The sequence below is a fragment of the Uloborus diversus genome, chromosome 1 (assembly GCF_026930045.1).
Source record: "Uloborus diversus isolate 005 chromosome 1, Udiv.v.3.1, whole genome shotgun sequence".
Lineage (NCBI taxonomy): Eukaryota > Metazoa > Arthropoda > Arachnida > Araneae > Uloboridae > Uloborus > Uloborus diversus.
Window position 1 is genome coordinate 204,303,253 of NC_072731.1, and position 18,262 is coordinate 204,321,514.

Here is an 18,262-nt window from a genome sequence, read left to right on the forward strand (position 1 = left end):
AGGTGTTGCGGGGAGGCCGGCAGCAGATGGCACTTGGGACACGTTGGGAAGACTTTACGGCCGGATTCAAATGACATGCATTTCAGGTGCCCACTGAAGAGTCTTGAGATGGCCGTTTGGTCCTGTCTGTCGGCCTTGAAACGTAATGCACCTCCTGGTTTTGGTCTACTGTACCAAGAATGAGCTGGAGGAGCTAGCCAGACATGCCGGTCTCTATTTTTCGCCGCAGAGAAAATTTCTTCAAAGGTTAGGTCGTAATCAGTCGTGGCCATCTCAGAGCAGCCTCTTTTTGCCAAAGCATCCGCGGTTTCATTTCCCGGAATGTTGACGTGGGAGGGGATCCACTGAAGGTGGACGTCTCTTCGCTTTGAAATAGTTTTAAGCATATTGATGATTTGAATGCTTACTAGGTCATTTACTTGGTTCCAGTCCTGTAGATGTTGAATTGAGCTACGGCTGTCTGTAAGAATCCAGATGTCACTACAGTCTGTGGAGTGGAGAATTTGATTTAAACCCTCCTTAATAGCTATTAATTCGCTCTTAAAGACCGAGCAGTGGTCTGGGTTGCGTCGAGAGAGACGTACAGAAGGATTCTCAATATATATACCACTCCCAGTATGATTTGACTCGTCTTTACTCCCATCTGTATAAATAAGAGTAGCGTAACTCGGGATACTATTTATGACCTCCAGAGCCAGTTGTCGTAGATATTCAGGGACATCAGAGTTTTTGTTGGTTTGAGACGGTAGTTCAGAGTGGAAGTGAACTCCAAGGAGTCCCTCAGTCGGACTAACACAGGGTGTTAGAGATGAGTACTCCACTGAATGGGATATAATATCCAGTTTGTCGGCCAGACCAAGTGGGCTATTCCTTTTGAGTCTCTGGTTGCTACTCCAGCTGGACAGATATTCAGATGTACGGTTCTGATTTTCATAGCTTTTTAGTTTGTTGAAGTATTTCACCAGTTTCGAGTTTCTAACGAGGCCAAGGGGAGGGAGATCAGCCTCATAAAGCACTATATCATTTGGGCAACTGTTTCTTAGGCCTGTTATGATACGAGCCGCACTCAATTGCACTCTCTCCAACTGGAGAAGGTTAGATGTCGAGGCGCAGAAGTATACCGGGAATCCATACTCAAGGATAGGCCTGATTAGTGCAATGTATGTTGATCTGAGTGTTTTGGCGTCAGCACCCCAGTCTCTGCCAGAGATGTACTTAAGGATATTCAGTCTCTTACGGCTCTTGATCACCAGATTTGAGATGTGTCCGTTGCTCGTAATCTCCTGATCTAAAACAAAGCCCAAGTACTTTGGATGTTTAACATATGAAAGAGGCTGATCTTGAAAGAGGACTTGGGGGTGGTACGAGTACAGGTGTTTATTGGTGGTAAAAAGTCCAACATATGATTTAGTGACGTTAAAATTCAGTTTGTGGTTGTTTGCAAACTTCCACACATCCTTTAACGTAGCGTTTAAGGTCGATTCAATATTTTTCACATCAGGGCCAGAGCACCACAGCACAATGTCGTCAGCAAATATTCCGACATCACACTCCGGAGCGATGATACTTTCGAATCCAGCCATAAACAATGAAAACAGAGTTGGGCTAAGGACGGATCCCTGAGGGACCCCCTGATACGTTTTGAACCAGTTAGATAGGGTGTCTTGACACTTAACACGAAAAATTCTGGCTCTTAGAAAGTCAGCAATCCAGGCAAGGGCACTGCCTTTGATTCCAAATTTGTCATGCAGTTTCAGGATGAGTAGGTTCCACCACACCCTATCAAACGCCTTGGAAAGATCCAGAAAAACCGCAATGGTGTGATTTGTTGGTTTGATGTTTTGGAAATCTCTGATATTTTGAAAAAGTAAAGAACTTGATCTGTGGTACTATGTCCTCTCCTAAACGCAAATTGTTCTTTAGGTAATAGGTTTTTGGAAGTCAGATGGTAAGAAAGTCTGGAGAGGATCATTTTTTCCATAATCCTGCATGGAATGCTTGTTAAGGCAATGGGTCTGTAGCTGTCTGGTGAGTTTGCGCTTTTAGCAGGTTTCCTAATTGGAACAATGGTAGCTTTTTTCCAATTTCTTGGTAGCCGACCCTTGCTCCAGGAGATATTAATGATTTCTAGCAATCTCTTCTTTGCCTTCTCACCGAGATGTAGGATCATGTGTCCGTAGATGCCGTCAGGGCCAGGAGACTTGGACAGTTTCAAGTTTCCAATAGCGAACTCCAATTCTTGCAGAGAGAAGTGAGCGCTGAATAAGGGGTCACTTGCTTTCTTGTTTCGGTGTCTGTTAGCAAGGATTCTTGCCCTACGTGCAATAGTCTTGTCTGGGTTAGTGAATGACAGTTTACTGATATTACTGTAATGCAGGCCTAAGATGTCCGCTGCTTCTTTGTGACCACTAGGGACACTCCCGTCCGGTGCTAGAATAGTGTTACAGCTCTCAGATTGAGGTTGACTTTTATCAATACTTTTTACTAGTTTCCACAGTTTGGACTCGGGTGTTCTAGAGTCGAGAGAAGTGCAAAATTCCCTCCATCTCTGCCTCTTTAGAAGGGCGTACTTGCGTTTGATTTCTGCATTCACTCTGTTCAGTTCGGTCTTGTCAGATGTGTTACCGGTATTGGATGAAATGAGATTTGACAGTGCTTCTCTCCTTTTCAAGAGTGGTTTCAATGTGTCGGAGTTGTGGGAGAAGAATGGAGTGTACTTTTTTACTTTACCACGAGGGACCGACTGCTTTGCTGCGCTAATAATTCCGTTTTCAAATGCCGTCCAGTTACTGTCGATGTTGTTGGTTAGAGGCTCATTAAATACTCCAGAATTTGTCAAATCATTGTACCTCTTCCAGTCGGCTTTCCTAAAATTCCAGTGGTTCCTACGGTCCCTGGAGACCTTTTGATTTATATCTAATTCAATAAGAATGGGGTAGTGATCACTACCAATATTACTTAACACAGTCCAATTACATTGTGGGTAAATATCTGGACTAACGATGGAGATGTCCAGTGCTTCTTTGGTATTGTAACTATGGGAGGAGTGTGTTGGGGATCCATCATTCAAAAATAGAAAGCTCTTATCATCCGCGAGATTAAGGAGCGCATTTCCCCTTGCATTGCTGTTGGAGCATCCCCAGTTAGGGTGTTTAGCGTTCAGATCTCCAAGGAAAAAGATGTTATTTTCATACCCTTGAAAGAAGCAGTCGGGCAAACCTGAGGAGCAAGGAGGATGGTAAGAGTTGAAGACTTTAATGTTCTTACCTCTCCAGGGGAACGAAATGCCTTGGATTTCCAGTTTAGTATTATCGAATTGTGGGGTGTCGATGCTCTGATACTGAATGTTCCTGACGAGGAAGGCTAAGCCACCACCAGCTCCTCCAGTTTTTCTGTCTGAACGGAAGACATTGTACCCCTTTACCTTCAGTTTAGAGGTCTCTTTAAGCTTGGTTTCCTGAAGAGCAATAATCTGAACTTCTTTAGTTTCGGCCAGCTCAAGAAGCTGGTCAAGTTTAATCCGCGTTGCTGCTGTACCAAGCCCATTAATATTGCATTGCAATATTCTAAGAGGCGATGCTTGAATGGGGAAGGACGCATATTTTTCGAACGAGGCCCACTTCCCAAACCTCGAACGCGTCTCTGATTATCCAGCGCGACAGACGATGCTGTATGGCTTACTAAGGGTGTTCCAATGCATCAAATTGTCTTCTCTACTCTTTTGTTGAGTTTGTACATAATTCCTGCCTTCAAGGATAAGGAAATTTCATCTGAAAACGAAAAGTGAAGAAAAGTCGAAAAATCGGAGTTTTTTTTGGAATAAATCGGATTTTCGGAGTACGCAATAAAAATCGGAGAAACTCCGGGAAAAACGGAGCACTTGGCAGCTCTGAAAACTTCATTTTTAGGACTTCAATTTCGAGAAATTTCAAAGAGTCTACGAAGTTTAATCCTTCATTAAAGTCCCTGAGCCTCTCCTCCTCCCAAACATTACCAATGTTCGTATAAACTGCGATTTTCGAAATATAGTTTCGAACAGTTTCCAGAGGAGGAGGACCTTCGCGAATGTTACTGTTACACTAATGACTGTAGGTGCATATGGGTATTTCTCTTTCCCTGCTCAACGCTATTCTCTAAATTTGATTGCCTGATGCTAGTAATGACATTCACCCCCCCCCCCCCCCAGGAAAAATCTGGACTCTCTCTCTTGTTATATATACATTTGAAAAAAAAAATGAGTGGCTTTAAGAATTTTGAAAGTGTCGCAATGTTTGTTTAAAGTTATAGTGATTAGCCTTTTATTTTTTTTATTTTACCAGCTTTTTTTTTACGAAGAAAACTTCCAAATACAATTCCTTTTCTCCGCTGTACATTTGGTATGATATCTGGGATTGATATGAAGCAGATGTAGTGATGTGGATCGGGTAAATACCCAGCGGGTAGGTAAATATTTTTTGGGTATTTACCCAAGGCCTGGGTAGAATTACCCAAATATTTACCCAAGGCCTGGGTAAATACCCAAAAACTGGGTATTTTACAAAAAAAATGCAAAAAGTGAATGAGAAATTTTTTTTAAAAATCTAAATATGAAATGATTGGTAAAACTGATACATACATATGTATTACAACAGTTTATAATATTTTTTATTGAAAGACTTAGTGAAATTATGAAAGAAACTTATCGTGAACCAAAGAATCTTTCTTTTCAATGCCATAATTGGAGAAGATGTTTGCTTTTTTTTTTTTTTTTTTTTTTGTAGCCAGTTAAGCTTTTTACTTTTTGTAGAATGGCTTTTTATATGTGAAATTTGGCTATCAACATTGATTAGGCATATCCAACAAATTTAATGTGAATATCATATTAGCTTGCTGAGTTGTTTCACACAATAATTCTTTAAATATGTGATCAAAATACGAATTTTAGGGAGAAATTTATTGTTTTGTACATGGTTGATTATACAGGGTGTTCCGCTTTAACCTGCAAGACCTTTATTTTTGCAACTGTTAGTCCTAGATGCATCATACTTCCAATTGCAAAAATATTCAAAATCAGATGCAGAGTGTAAAGGGCGAGTGTAAAGTGGTGTAAGTCACAAAACGCTGCGTTTCATATCTCAGTGAAGATTGGTCGTATTAATGTCAAACTTTTTTTGTAATTGTTTTTCAGTGAAGATTATTTCCCTAAATATAAGTCAGAGAACCTGGGGCCCGTGTAAAAAGAAAAATTTGTATTTTTTTACTCATTTTTATTTTTACTTCAAATTTTCAATATCTTAAGTCTGCATCTGATTTTGAACATTTTTGCAATTGGAAGTATGCATCTAGGACTAACAGTTGTAAAAATAGAGGTCTTGAATGTTAAAACAAAACACCCTGTATATATACATAGTGGAATACATACAGAAAATTATTTTAGTTGAATATAAATTTTTGAAATAAATACCCGGGTAAATACCCATTTTGGGTATTACCCGGGTATATACCCTGAGTATTTACCCCTAAAAACAAATACCCAGGTATTTTACATCACTAAGCAGATGTCACGGTATAGGAGGCGGAATTGAAATAACTGAAATGGATTTTTTTAAATGGTTAAAGGGGGGCCTGCAAGTTAGTATTTTGCCCCGGGGCCCGGTTGAGCTCTTGGCGGCCTTGTCCAGTTCCCCTCCATGAATCCGCCTCTGCTATTCTCTGATCACTTTTCTTCAAGTTCAAGTTCTATAAAACAGAATTTTCTTGCTCTTTGTTCTAAAACTGTTTAGGTAGATGTGAGATTTTGGAGGGGTCCCCCGCCGTGAATCCGCTTTGGCTATTTTCTAACCGCTTTTCATCAAGTTTAAGTTTAATAAAGCATTTGAATTTTCCTGCATTCTGTTGTGAAAATTTTTAGATATATATAGGATTTGAGGGGGAGGGCACTCCCCACAGTTCCCTTTCATGGATCCTCTTCTGCTGTTATCTAATTGTGGTTAATCCTGGTGTCTTAGTTGACATTCGAAAAAAAGGAAAAAAAAAATTCTGTAATCTGTTCTCTGGAGTTTTAGGTTCACTTGGAATTTTTTTTGAGGGGGAGGGGACATTCCACCAGGTCCCGTCTTTGGATCCACTTTTGCACTCTTTGCTTTTCCTGGCGCCTTTCTTCAAGTTCAAGTTTTAAAAAACGGAAGAATTTTTTGTTTTCTGTTCTGAAAAAAGTTGGGTACACTTGTGATGGGGAGGGGGAGACGTTCCCCCTCCGTGGATCTGCGCATAGAAAATAGGGCCTTTTGAGGGCACGTGTGAACCCAGTGACAGAGAAAGGAAACTGAGAAATAATCTTTAAAAACTTAAAACGCAAAATTAAATGGATATCAACTCGAAGTAAAATCTGTAAATCACAAAAATTGATTGTGAACACCAGGGTTGTGGAGTCGGAGTCAGAGTCGAAGAGTCGGAGTTGGACTGATTTTGGGTTAAAGGAGTGGGAGGCGGAGTTGTTAGAAAACATGCAGACTCCGACTCCGGGCTTCTTTTTTCTTTAATTTTCACTGATTCTCCTTGCATTTTTTAAAAACTGAGAAATAATCTACCAATAAACTACCAATTGGTTCGATTACATGTATAAGAAGATACTAATGAGAAAATAACTGCCATTAACTTTCTGTAGCCGTCCCCTAGTTTGCTTGCTTTTTAACTTACCTAATAGCAACTGTCAGCAAACGGTTTTGTTGCCTAACATTTTCAAGTAATCGCATTCAAATAAAAATAGAAATATAGTGTTTTGTTTGATCTCAGTTATAAAAAAGTAAGAAACGTAACAAAATAGTAAGTCAAAGCCCGTAGCTAAGGTTGAAATTTTTAAGAGTGATCGGCAAATTCAAAGAAGTTCTGGAGCGAAAGCACGAATCCAAAAGATCCGATGAAATAATTTAATGTTTTTTTCCTTATTAAGACTATTTCTATAAGCTTGGTTCTCATTAAAAAGTATGGAACAAAATAAGTGCAAATGATTTCTTGATTACAACACACAATAATTGCAGTTAATCTTAAAATCTTCATATTAAGGTTAATTCTAAAGCAGCCAATAAAATTTAAATTAAAAATTTAGAGATGAAGAACTATAGGTATAGTAAAAGCTATTCGTACAAATTTGTATACCGTCGCATTTTGTGTAAAATTAGCTCCTGATGTATATAAGCAATATTTTTGTTGAAATTTTATTGATGAAATATAATTTAAAATATATTCGCAAAAATTTTCAGAATTAAAATATTTATATTTTTTAAAAACTCTGAAATTAACTTGGGGTGTCATCTACCAGATGGGCATCACCCAGGCTTTTTTTCTCTCAAGTTACAGCTTTCAAAAATTGAAAGCACACGATTTGATTAATATCTATTTGTTAGACATTAAAGGGGGGGGGGTGCAAATTACAGGTAATCCTTTTCAATTTTTTTAAAAGGGATTTTTAAGTCATCTCACTTTTTAACTCGTAACTATTGGAAAATTTGATTTTTAAATATAATTTCTAACGTCATAAGCGTCTTGGGCGAACAAAATGCGAAATTTTCATAAAAAGGAATTAATATTTCAATCTTTGTTTAGAGGTTTTCCCCCTTTCCCTGAAGGAAGAGAGGGAGTTGAAAAAATACACTTAAAAAAAATTTAAAAAAAAGTTCGGAGTCGGCCATATTCCTTCCGACTCCACAGCCCTGGTGAACACGAGCCTTTAACCGAAATTCTCGATTGAAAAACGAAACCTACAACAACACGGGGGGAGGAACTTGTATATGTTCCATCGCAAATGTTCACTAACATTTTCCTTTTTTTATAGCATTTATTTTCAAGAAAAATGCAGCAAAACATTCCCCCCCCCCCTTTTTTTGAAAGTATGGAGTGGACATTTGAGAATTTCTAATTTTTTTCTCTGAAAGTAGAAGGATCTAACTTTTAAGCAAGTACACCAACATTAAAGTATGAAACAAACTTTCCCAGTGTAGCATAAAAAATACCAATTGGTGGAAAATCACAAGACCACGTTCCCATTAAAAGCCAATATGTTGCCGGTCACTTCCTTTTTTCCAGAGTGAGTAGCAAGCCAGATTTTCAATATAAATTTCATTCTTTAAAAAATACATAACAAGATTTAAACAGTGCAAACAATTTATTTGACTCACGAACTTTATGCAGTACAATAGTTATATCAACAAAAACTTATATATTGTAATTCTTTAATCTGTAATTACTAATTGTAAATTATATGTGTCCTTAGTCAGTTATTTTTGGAATGGTGTTTTAAAACGATTATGGCATTTATTTTGAACAAAGAAAACATTAACATAAAAGTGGGAGCTATGAAATACTTATACATATGTAAAGAGAATATATAAATGCTATGTACTTTCATACTGCATACATATTTGAGCAATATAAGCACTTAACAAACACAACAGAAGTTTCTAACGCTTATGTTCTTACTCCGAGCAACATTATTTGACAAAAATCAAATTCTCAAGCCTTGAACTTAAAAGCTTTGACAAAATTTTTCATATCTCTTTCACTCAAACAATCTAATATGTTGTCAGTGTTTATTTTCAGCACAGATGGCAACCTTTTTGACAAGACGGAGAAGCACTTCAGACAACGAGCAGTCAGGGTCTTTCTCCTTTTAGCCCTCTGTACTTTAAAAGTGATAAGTTGCCCATAATTTGGCAAGTGATCAGCAATGTTAATCGAACGTAAAACTGTTTCGATGTTTTTGTTCTCGAGGAAGAGAGCCAACTTTCTTTCATGCTTCGTCGCAAAGTCATAGTAAGAGACGGTAGTTCCATGTATCTTTGTAGCTTTCATCTTCTGGACCTCGAGGTCAAAATCTGCACACAAATCCTGATAGGATTCTACAGTAGAAAACTTGTTCACCATATAACAAAGGCCATCTTTCCAATTAAGATCCTCCTCCCAATCAATCACAATGCCTCTCAAGACACACGCTAAAAGAATCAGTTCAGTGATAGCACTCTTTCTATGATACAGAGCAATTCCCAGTGGGTACCCAGTGGCATCAGTGTCCCAGGGGTCTTCAATCTCAGCCTTTGTATGTGGATGTGCGCCGCAGTACAGTAGCTTCCTTGCTATTGGAACACGTCCTGCTCTAGCTGCAAGGTGCAAGGGAGTCAGACCAAATGCATCGGGAAGGTTGTTTTCACAATCTGCATCCACGAGGAGGTTTGATAAAGAAGTGTAGTGTCTATAACCCAAAGCAATGAGGAGGGGTGTTTTGCCCCGATTATCTTGGATACGGGCACTGACCCCTGCAGCAAGCAGCTTCTTCACTATTTCAAAGTAAAAAACATTTTCTAAAACAGCAAGATGCAACAGAGTCTTCTCCTTTACATCTTGGAGGTTATTTTCACTATTTGCATCGACAAGAACTTCTGCTCCTAACTTATTTTCATTACGTAGAGAAATATGAAGGGGGTCTGACCACATTTATCTTGGAGAAGTACATTAGCACCTGCGGCAACTATCTCCTTCATCACTCTTATATATCTTTCATCCAAATACTCTTGGAACACTTCATCTTCATATAAACCTGTACCCCATGAAGTATTACTCACAATACTGTGAAGAGGTGTCATACCCCTTTTATCCTGAAGATGAGGAATGGCACCTTTGACAAGAAGAATCTTGACAATTTCTTCATATCCATTCCTGGCGGCGTAGTGCAATGCAGTTTTTCCAAGTGAATCTGTAATGTCAGTTATGTTTGGGTCATTCTGCAAAACAGCCTTCATCACTCTTATATATTTTTCATCTACATATTCTTGGAGCTCTAGATCTCTATCTTCATAATCCTCATCTTCATTATAAAAACCATTATTAAAATTAACAAGAGTAGGAGCATTTGCAATAATGTGAAGGAGTGTCTGCCCCTTTTTGTCTTGAAGATGTGTACTGGCACCTTTGACAAGAAGCATCTTGACAATTTCTTCATGTCCATTCCTGGCGGCATAGTGTAATGCAGTTTGTCCATGTGAGTCTGTCACGTCAATTATGTTTGGGTCACTCTGCAAAACAGCATGAACAGCACTTGGGTTCTCAGATGAAACTGCAGCGTGAAGTTTTGTTTGTGATGCCGTCTCAAGGGCTTCATCATCTTGAAAATCAGAACTAGCATCTTCAGCAGAAATCATTTTGGCAATTTCTTCACGTTCATACCAGCTAGAATTGTATAATGCAGCTTCTTCACCTGTCATTTTTGGAATTTTTCTGAAACAAAAGTATACAATAGGCTGAAATCCTCACAAAAAAAAAAAAAAAAAAAAAAAAAAAGAAAGAAAAAAGAATCTTAAGTACGATTGTTCTCAGGTTCAGTATTTTCAAAACATTGTTTATCCTTCTTAACAGCGCATAAAAAATTGAGCTTTCATGTGTAAACAATATGAGCAATGCCTAACTCTGGTAGCTGAATTATGATTAGTAAAAAAAACCAAAGTTTCCAAATTTATACATTGTTGCAGAATTCCCTTGTCATACCATAGCATGAATATGAGTCATGTATTGCGATTGGTACACACTAAAACTAGTTTGTTCATTAAACAAAGGAATGTTGCAGGGAAAAGAACAAACCAATTTTCATAACACCCAAAGCCATTTTAATGAAAATGATGATGTTCTATTTGGGGGATCATGGTCACTTGGGAAGTATATAAATTCATTATTTTGTTACATTACAAAGAGTTCTTTGCAATCTCTACTTGTGTCCGAGTTTAACGTCTAGCATGTTTATCTAAGAAAGACCAGAAAGTAAGAGTTCAATATATCTTCTTCAAACACATGAATTCCTTGTAACGCCAAAACACGTGTCTGCAGTGTTTCTGCACTGTGCTTTTAATGTTGTTTTATTTCCTTTTAATTTTTAAGCAAAGGTATTTTTATATTTCTTATAGCTAATTTTTGTTTGTGTATCAAAAATCCATTTTTAATATAAAAATTCCATATTTTCTATACTTACCTTACCTTTTTTGCACAATTTTTAATAAATAAGTTTTATTAACTTTGGGGACATTAAAATAAAGATTTATGCCATTGAAGCATTACAAACTTCATTATTCTCAAAATTTAAATTTGACTTGTAAATTTAAATTGTAAATGATATCAGAATATTATATGTGCTTGCTCTTTTTTTATAAATTTTAATATCTGTCTTCGACAATATTAAATTTTTTTGCAACTACCCGGTATTGGCCGAGTATCTGATCAAAATTTGGTCAAGTACTGAGTACTCGGCAAATTGGCCGAATAGGCAGAGTACCGAGTAGTTACCGAGTACTCAGTACGTCTCTAGTAGAAATTAAACTTAATGGAAAAGTCAAATGAAATGCTTGGAGACATACATACAAAACGAAGATTTATAGACAAAAAACATTTTACTGTTATATTTTTCAAATTTTTATTGATGTCACACCATAGTAAAATGTTTATGTACTCTGCATGTTTTTATGGATATGTTAATGTCATACAAATTACTACTTAAGTAGGGTTGTGGGTACTCAGAACGGTGTACCGAAAGAAACTATGATGGGCAAGGGGGTAGATAGCATTAAAATGGCCATTAATCATCATTGGGGACTGATAAATTGACTAGGAACAGTCTAGCTGGGTTCAGAGCCTGTTGCTGATCATCACATTTGTATTTGTTTTACAAGAACAGATTTCACTTCATGTTAACATTTCCTTTATTAATATCAATTAGTATCTCTCTCTCTCTCTCTGCCTCTGTCTCTTTTTTTTTAAAATATGATTGAGATGTTTTGAGAGTCCAACCTTTAAAAACTTTTTATTTCTACTTTTTAATTTTATAAATGCATTTATTATAGGTAATAAACCTCTACATTACAGGTAGAGATCTTGAAATGTATAGCTGATGTGTTTGTTTTCATAAATGCTATTACATGCATTATAACTTATTAACACTTATAAATGTATGCACACTTACATAAACTTCAACTGATCTTAATTTTTTCATTTTCACTTTAAAACATTTTTCAATCAATAGTTAATATACATATTTATGTATGCTATTTTTATATTAAAATATTGCTTAAATAGGAAGAATCTATAAAATTATTTATCATTTTCAAGCTATACTAAGCTATTTTAATTCAAGCTATTTTAACTAAAAACTTTTAGTTTACCGAAAAAGTGAACAAAATGACATTTTGTCCGGGAGGGTTTTTACCAGGTTTTTTCCGGGGTGGACAAAACAGGACAACCCTGGTGTGGACCATTATAAAATACTCCCAGCCATGGGTGCAAGTTTGGCAATGTGTTCAAGACAGAAAATATCCCGCACCCCCCAACCATGCTTGCTTTAAGGAAAAACTTATGTGCATAAATATTGTAGATTTTAAATATGCCAATTTTGGAATGTGTGTTTGATTTGAATTTTAAGCTTTCGACTCTTCTAACAACATGAACTAAGTTTAAATTGTAATATTTAAGCGCTCTGATATGGTAATTCCAAAAACCTAAAAACCGCCAACAACCGGGGTTCTCCCCCCCCCCCCCCCCCCAAGTCCAAAAAACGCAATGGTAGGCAATTTTGGTAAAGTTCAGGAAAAAAAGGGGTTCAGGGACCCTCTTACATCAATCTTTTCAAACTGATAGTCCCAAAATCACAATATTGGGCAATCTTCAAAAATATTAGAGGAAGATGGAGGTGGGGGAGGGCGCTCTGGACTCTCCCTGAAATCGAAACTTTTAAAGCTCCAAAAACACAATTTTCGACGTTGGATTATGTTAGGAGTAAAACCGTTGGGGGTTCCCCGCCATTAGTTTTTTGCTGACCATAAACATTTACATTGCAGCAATAAAATCGCTTAGGACATAAGATTTTCACTTTTGCAACATAAATCAGTTCTGATCGGAAAGTCTAGCCAAGGTAGCACCAACAAACCAGAAAAGTAGGAAAAGAAGGGTATGGGCAACTAATGATAATGAAATGGCACCATTCTCCTACACAGTCTTCATTTGAAAAAGAATTCTTTTATAAGAGAGCAGGTGGTGAAATTAGCCATAAAAAACCACTTCAGTGAAGTAGATATTTTTTAAACAAGGTACTTTCCAATATTCATTAGTTTAAAAAAAAAGCAACAGGGGAACTTAATCCTCACCCCAGGGAGAGCCCCTGAATCACATCCCTCTTGAGGCACTCAAATATTGCTTAAAGTGGTGTTTCAAATATTTCAGCATCGAAAAATTTTCGGAAGAGAACTCCCGAACCCCTTCCTCTGAGTTCACCATAAATAGCCTAAATTTGAGTTTTAAGGCTTCAGTTTCTAGATTTTGTTTACTAGGAACAGTACCCCCCTTGCCTATAAATATGACTTAGGACCGCATAAAAGTTTTAATACTTTAATTTCGGAAACCTTTTGAAAGAAGCTTCCTACTCTCTTTCCCCTTAAGTCATCCAAAGATAGCCCAAAACAGAGGTCTTAAAATTTTAGAAACCGAAATATTTCGGGCTGGGCAGTAGAATACCCGCCCCCCTCTCTTTGTGTTTATTAAAGGCAGTGAAAGTTCGTGCTTAAGATTTATTTTTCTATTAAAAGAGCAACTCCCCTCCCCAGATCACCAAAGACAAAACAAAGTTTTTAAGACTTCAAGCTTGAAAATGTTCCGAGAAAGACCCCCGAATTCGGTGACTCTTAACTCACTCAAAAAACGCCAAAATAGCATTTCAATACCTCAGCTTGGAGAAATTTTTGGGGAAGAGAGCACCCCCCCCCCCTTCTCCTGCTGAACTCCTTCCCCTAAGTTCACTAAATTTGACTTAAATTTGCGGTTCCCCCTTTTCATCACCGAAGTTTTAAGAATTTAAGTTCTAAAATTTATTGAGAGAAAGTCTTTGAATTCTCTCTTCTAAGATTACCTAAAGCTGAGTTTTGAATGCTTCAGCTTTAAATTTTTTTAGGGGAAGGGGGACCCCGAACCCTAAGACGGTTTAAAGTTTTGCTTTTACGACTCCAGTTTTGGAATTTTGCCTAAAGAGAGCCCCCCCCCCCCCCTCTTGACATTGCCAAAGACAGCCTAAAAGTTTTAAGCCTTCAATTAAAAACACTTTTCGGGAGAGGGTCCCAAATTCCCTTTCTCTTAAGAAATTTAAGTATAGCCTCAAATAGTTTTTAATGTATCAGTTTAGAGATGAAAATAGTCAGAAAAAAAATCAGAAAATTTCCGAAAAAAATGGAAAAAATCGTTTTTTTCCAAAGGAATTTATTTTCACTGCGGAAAAATTAATTTTTTCAACTTTTCAGGAAGTTTTAATTGAAATTTTCAGCAAAAGGTGATTAGAAATTTCTCACACTTAAATTCTGATGCAATTCCCCCCCCCCCTGTATATTAAAATAGTGTAAACTTTAATGCAAGTTGTTGTATGATAATATAATTTGCCATATGGATCAAAAAATGTTTAATAATACTTTTTGCAAAAAAGCTTAAACCAATACCCTTAGTAAAGAATTTATTTTCCTTCTTCATAAAGCAAACAAGCATAACTTAATCACAAAACTATGTTTCTGCTGACTGTGTGAACCAAATGTACAGGGTGCGGCAGAAAAAAGAACCCGGGCAAGCAATCTTCCATGAAACTTGATTAAAAATTAATAAATTAACAAAATAAAAAAAATAATTGAGAAAACCTTTAGCAATCAATAAATTTTATTGTTTTCAAACTGGCAGCCTTTTGCAGTAATACAGAGATTCAACTGCTTATTAAAATTTTCATTCAAAGGCCGCAAGTCCTTTAATCAATCCTATTCATTATAAAGCAATTGGTTTAGGGAGTTCAAACTTATGTGTAGTTTAGGGTAGACCTTTGATTCTAAAATAGGCCATACAGTGTAATAAATGGGATTGAGGTCTAGCGAGTAGAGCATCCACTCAAAAGATAATACCTTTTCAAAAACAATGCCCCTTACACCACTCTTGTCTTTTTGGTCATATGAATCAGTGTGGAGTTTAAGGAAAATGTCCAGTCTACATTGCTGAAGTGCTCTTAGGCCCATAGAAGTACAATAACTTCTAAAATGTCCTTCTGGTTCACTTTTTGATTCATTTTACGGCCCTCATCCACAAAAAACTAGAGATTTATTGTCGCTTGTGCTGATTCCATCACACACAAAGCCTGAACCTGACTTCGGATTTTGGCGACATTTAACACTTTCTAAGGTACTTGGCGTGTCTACAGACTCAAATTTGAATAACCTGACTATTAACTGAAACTGAAACTGTTCGTTTTTGTACACTTTCCGGTCATCGACTATCATTTCCAAGCCACTTGAAACGGCATACCATTTTAATTATTGTTTGCCGAGGCACACATGGGCGGATTTATGGGGGGGCAGAGGGGGACAATGCCCCCCAGTTTTGGGAGAACTTTATGTAGTAAGAACACATTTTCCAAAAATTAAAAAAAAAAAAAATCTTTTTTTTGTTTTTGAATAGTTGAGAAGAGCATGGGTGGATTTATAGGAGGGGGGGCAAAGGGGGAAATGCCCCCAGTTTTGGGAGGAGTTTATATAGTAACAACTTATCTTCCAAAATCTTATAACAAAAAAATCATGATTTTTTTCTTTTTTGAATAGTTCAATTAAAATGAAGAGAATAGCGAATGTCCTTTTCTGAAGGGAGAAAAGAAAAAGAGAAAAACCAAACATTAAATACAAATAGTACAGCTGTCACTGGGGTACTGAAAATTAATCTAAATTCACTATTTTGGACTGAAAACCATTAGGGCAAGTATATGAATGAAAATATAGGCTAAACGAGCCATGCATTCAAGCTGCAACACTTATAATAATTGATGTTTGGGACCCTCCCTCCCCCCCTCCCCAATTTGCGCTAACAGAACGATCTACTCGTTACGATTTGTTTTCTCTCTTTTCAGAATGTTTATTTTCAATTTGCGTCATTTCAAAAACTAGATATTTTGAGTTGTTACAAACGAAAGATTTTGAAGAACCTTCTGGATTCACATGTTCAAATGAAATTGGCTGATTTGAAATGTATGCTATTGCAAAAGAAGTACATAGCTAAAAGGTTTTTGTACAGCAAAATACTATCAAATGCAACAGTTAACACATTACTCAACGAATATATGTAACAATGAAACAAAAAACTGGAAAAATTGTCCAACCATTGAACAAACAGAACGTAAAATCACTGTAAACAATGCGTTGATTTTTTAGGTGAAAAAAATAGGAATTTCAATCCCTAGCAGTTCAAAACTAAATTTCTGATTTTCCAGAATCATACATTGTAAGGAAAACGTCTGAATAAAAGAAAAAGTGAGGGAGATATATTTCCGGCATGAAAGTTTTGCACAACTCTTCTAAGATCGCATTATTACCTGATGAAATGTTTTTATAACTGTGTTTTCTTTATTTTTTAAAGAAAAAAATTTGTATATATGAAACTAATAGTTAGAACTGTACTTCATGCGCTTCGAAAATTTTCAGCTTTTTTTTTTTTTTGAGAAAGAAAAGTAAATACTATCACAAAGTGAATAAACTTCAGTTATCTGAACGTTCTCATTAATTGAATCTTTTTACTGAGAGGGAAAGTACCATTTTCCTTACTTTCTAAATCCTTTTTAAAAGTTAAGGTAAGTCATAATCATCTAAGTTTAAATGAGACAGTTATTGTCATTATTGAAATCTGAGTAATTCAGTCATCAAAAGTTTTGGAAAAATTTGCTGAAATTTGATAAAAAACTTACACTGATTGGTAAAATCGTAAAAATCCTTTAACTAAAAACTGACGAATTTTCGTTACAGTTACAAAAAATCAAGCAAAAATCTGCAGTTAAGAGTGAATTACATGCAGGGCCGTATTTGCCTATAAGATAAACAAGCTATAACTTAGGGCCCCTGCTTTGAAGTGGTCCCCTAACTCCCAAAAAATTGTGATTCATTCCTTTAAAAAATGGAATTTGCTTGAAAAACCAATTTCATTTTCAAGTACTTGAAAACCTTGAATATTTGGAAATGTGTGACTACAAACCATAAATTTTAAAATTTCTAACAAACTGTAGGGGGAGGAATGCCAAAACGTGTCAAATTCAGCTCCTTGCTACATCCTGCATCAAAAATGTAAAAATTATGATTCTCACGTTTGTAACATGTTACTTGAAATAAATTTTTGTGACTCACATACTTCATATCTTGCTATTTATTTATTCCCGAATGCAGAATTTTGAAAATTCTTTTGTATTGATTGCTTTTATCTTACTTTTACTGCATATTGTTAATCTGTTTAGCCCGGGGGAAAAACGATACACTACCCCTGTTCAGTGTGCCCTGTCACGCCCTACAGCAGCGCCACCTACAGCAAGTAAGAGTAAGCTACCAGAAGCAATTGGATGTTCAACGAATGACGAAGTAATCCTCAGCTGTGCCCTGCACATATATGTAACGGCCCCTTGGCCTTTGTAAAGAACCATTATTAATTCAATGCCCCTTTGACATCATTAAAATAAAGTAGTTAAAATTTTCATAATACAGTCCACTCATTTCTGAGCTCTCAACATTTGGTCCGTGTGACGCTGAGCTCCAGTAAAATGACATCACTTGTTGGATTAAACCGTCAGCGCGGAGCGCTAAAAGTCAAAGTAGAGAAATTGTGTAAGTTCGCATCTTTATTTACCCTGGATATTGAAGATGTGACAGAAACAGAAATTTTGCTAAAAAGCAAAATGAAAGCTGTTTTGGAACTGAAATCAGCACTTGAAGAAATGCTCTTGTCCTATACAAGACTCCCGGATGAAATCGATTTAAAAGACGCTCTATCCCTGACAATGGAGCTTCAAGACGAACTGGATCAAGCAGAGGTAAAAATTAATATTTTCCTCTCGAAATTAAACTGCAATTCTTCTACTGAAGAAACTGTTAAAAATGTAAACAAATTTAAAATTCCCGACTTACCCTTACCCTCATTTTCGGGAAGGTATGTAGATTTCCAGAACTTTAAAGTTCAATTTATGTCAATAATCGGGAATAATTCTGAACTAACACCCAAGCAACAATTATGTTATTTAAAAAGTTGCTTAAAGGGAGTAGCTAAAAAACTTGAATCGTCTCAAGATACATATGACTCTCTTTGGTCATCTTTAGAAGACAGATATAAAAATAAACGTGCAGTAATAGAACATTATGTGCTTAAAATATTAACTATGTCTGAGATTCAAGACTTTCCCAATCAATTAATGCAATTGATAGATGAT

At 36.5% G+C, this 18,262-nt stretch overlaps 1 protein-coding gene across 2 annotated transcripts in view; it reads right to left on the minus strand.

Annotated features, from left to right (window-relative positions):
• The window catches only part of LOC129224419 (serine/threonine-protein phosphatase 6 regulatory ankyrin repeat subunit B-like), a 55,146-nt gene that overhangs the window by 12,473 nt on the left and 24,411 nt on the right, over nt 1-18,262 (minus strand). The window contains exon 3 of one of the 2 annotated variants that reach the window (XM_054858880.1): nt 8,141-10,248. The exons of the other annotated variant lie outside the window; for it this stretch is intronic. Coding sequence (XP_054714855.1) covers nt 9,420-10,248 — 829 coding nt within the window. The 3' untranslated portion in view covers nt 8,141-9,419. Of the gene's footprint in view, nt 1-8,140; nt 10,249-18,262 lie in introns of those variants that run through there. 2 annotated transcript variants of the gene reach the window in all.